This window comes from Morus notabilis, unplaced genomic scaffold (genome assembly GCF_000414095.1).
Source record: "Morus notabilis unplaced genomic scaffold, ASM41409v2 Scaffold99, whole genome shotgun sequence".
Taxonomy (NCBI): Eukaryota; Viridiplantae; Streptophyta; class Magnoliopsida; order Rosales; family Moraceae; genus Morus; species Morus notabilis.
In genome coordinates, this window is record NW_010362482.1 from 1493506 (window position 1) to 1495289 (window position 1784).

The window sequence follows — 1784 nt, forward strand, 5'->3', positions numbered from 1 at the left end:
TAATAATATTAATAATATTATTATATTATATATCATAATTATATAATATATTATATAATAATAATTTCATTATATTATATTATATTTTATATATTATAAGGGTAAGTTTGTCAACATGAAAATATTCCTGTTTCATTCTAAAGAATTCTTAAAATTACAATCAAACAAATGAATTAACTATATTTTTTATTTAATTCCTATTACTATTTTTATTCTCATTTTCATTACTATTTCTCCGTTGTAACCAAACACGCCCTGAATTCCTTTGTTATAATTTATGACTTTACGCTGAAAATAAATTATTATTTTTTTTGTTTTTAACCAAAATTCAAAGAGAGGGGTGTTCAACAAAATAAATTAAATATATAAATACCAAACCTCAAAACAGAGAAGACCCAAAAGAAGAATTCAATTTCAACCCGGAAGAAAATTCAATGGATCACGGAAGTCCGTCGCAAGAACACGTTTCTCATTTGGCTCTCGATATCGGAGGTAATTAATGCTTCATCATCTTCGATTTTCTGTTACAATTTTCATGATGTTCTTTTTTCGTTTTATCTTTTCGGCGTTGACTTTGATTTGCCTTTTTTTTTTCTTTTTTTTTTTTTCTGGTTGTTCATCAGTGTTAATTCTTTCTTTCAATCCTACTGTTACATTCATTCTTTTTTTTTTTTCAGGGTCTTTGACAAAGTTGGATTATTTCTCAAGAAACAACGAGTGCTCCAACGGCGATAATAACGAGGAAAAGTCTTGTTCAAAGGAGAGTTTATTGGTCTCCAATGGCGATAAGAAGTGTCCAGTTCTTCAGGGGAGGCTTCATTTTGCGAAATTCGAAACCAGCAAAATAAATGATTGCCTAGAGTTTATACAACGCAATCAGCTTCACCTCGGTGGTATGTAGATTCTCTGTTTCTTTTTTTGACTCTTTTTAAAAAAATATATATATATTTATAAGTTCGATTTGAGCTATCAAAGCTCAAAAACTTGTTCCTGTATATGTGTGTGTATTATTTGGTATTTATCTTATAAGCATTTTGTGCTTGCAAGTATATCTTTCTTCATGCATGCAAAGTTGCAATGAGCTTGGGATAGTTTCCATTATCCTAAACACATCTCAAAATAATAATAAAACAAACTCGGTTAATTAGCCTAATGCATAATTTATTCAATCAGGCGCCGAAGTGCCGCTTATTTTCACAACTCAACTTTAAGTTTTTTATTACAGTATTTTTTCTCACAAAAATTCAAATTCAACTTTTTTTCTACAATAATTTCTGACATAAAAGAGTTCTCACGTAAAGAAGTTGTGAAAAGAACACTAGGCTTTCAAAGTACTTCTTTGCACTGACATGATACAAGTAGTATATTTAATAGAAGTACTGACAAGTATTTTGTTCAGAGAAAAATGCACTCTTACAGCTATTTTAGAAGTTATATTTTTAAAGTTTTGACTTGTGTTAGTAAAAGTATAATTTTTCCTAATCCCAAACTAAGCCGTAGTACAGGGACTTGTTCCCACTTTAAGGGGTTGTTTGGAAATTATACTAAAACTCAAATCATAATTTTGCTACAATCTTTTGTATTTCACAAAGAGTTTGAATTCTATTTAAACTTTTGCTCTTTTGTTTCGTGCTTGAGTTTGCTCCTATTTAAATTCTAGATAAGCTTCTCGTTGTAAATGAAAATGAAGCACTGCAAATCCCTTTCTTCTTTTTTTTTTTTTTTTTTTTTTTTTTTTTTTTTTTTTTTTTAGTTGCAATTTCTTTTTTTTATGTTTTTGAATT

At 28.3% G+C, this 1784-nt stretch overlaps 1 protein-coding gene across 2 annotated transcripts in view; it reads left to right on the top strand.

Moving 5' to 3' along the window:
- The first annotated feature begins 340 nt into the window (after positions 1 to 340).
- LOC21410368 (pantothenate kinase 1) overlaps positions 341 to 1784 on the top strand; it is a 3800-nt gene continuing 2356 nt past the window's right edge. Inside the window, exons 1-2 of one of the 2 annotated variants that reach the window (XM_024168168.1) lie at positions 341 to 492; positions 678 to 893. In XM_024168168.1, the coding sequence (XP_024023936.1) occupies positions 435 to 492; positions 678 to 893 (274 nt within the window). In that variant the 5' untranslated portion in view covers positions 341 to 434. The remainder of the gene's footprint in view (positions 493 to 677; positions 894 to 1784) is intronic. The other variant, XM_010102146.2, reaches the window with a different exon arrangement.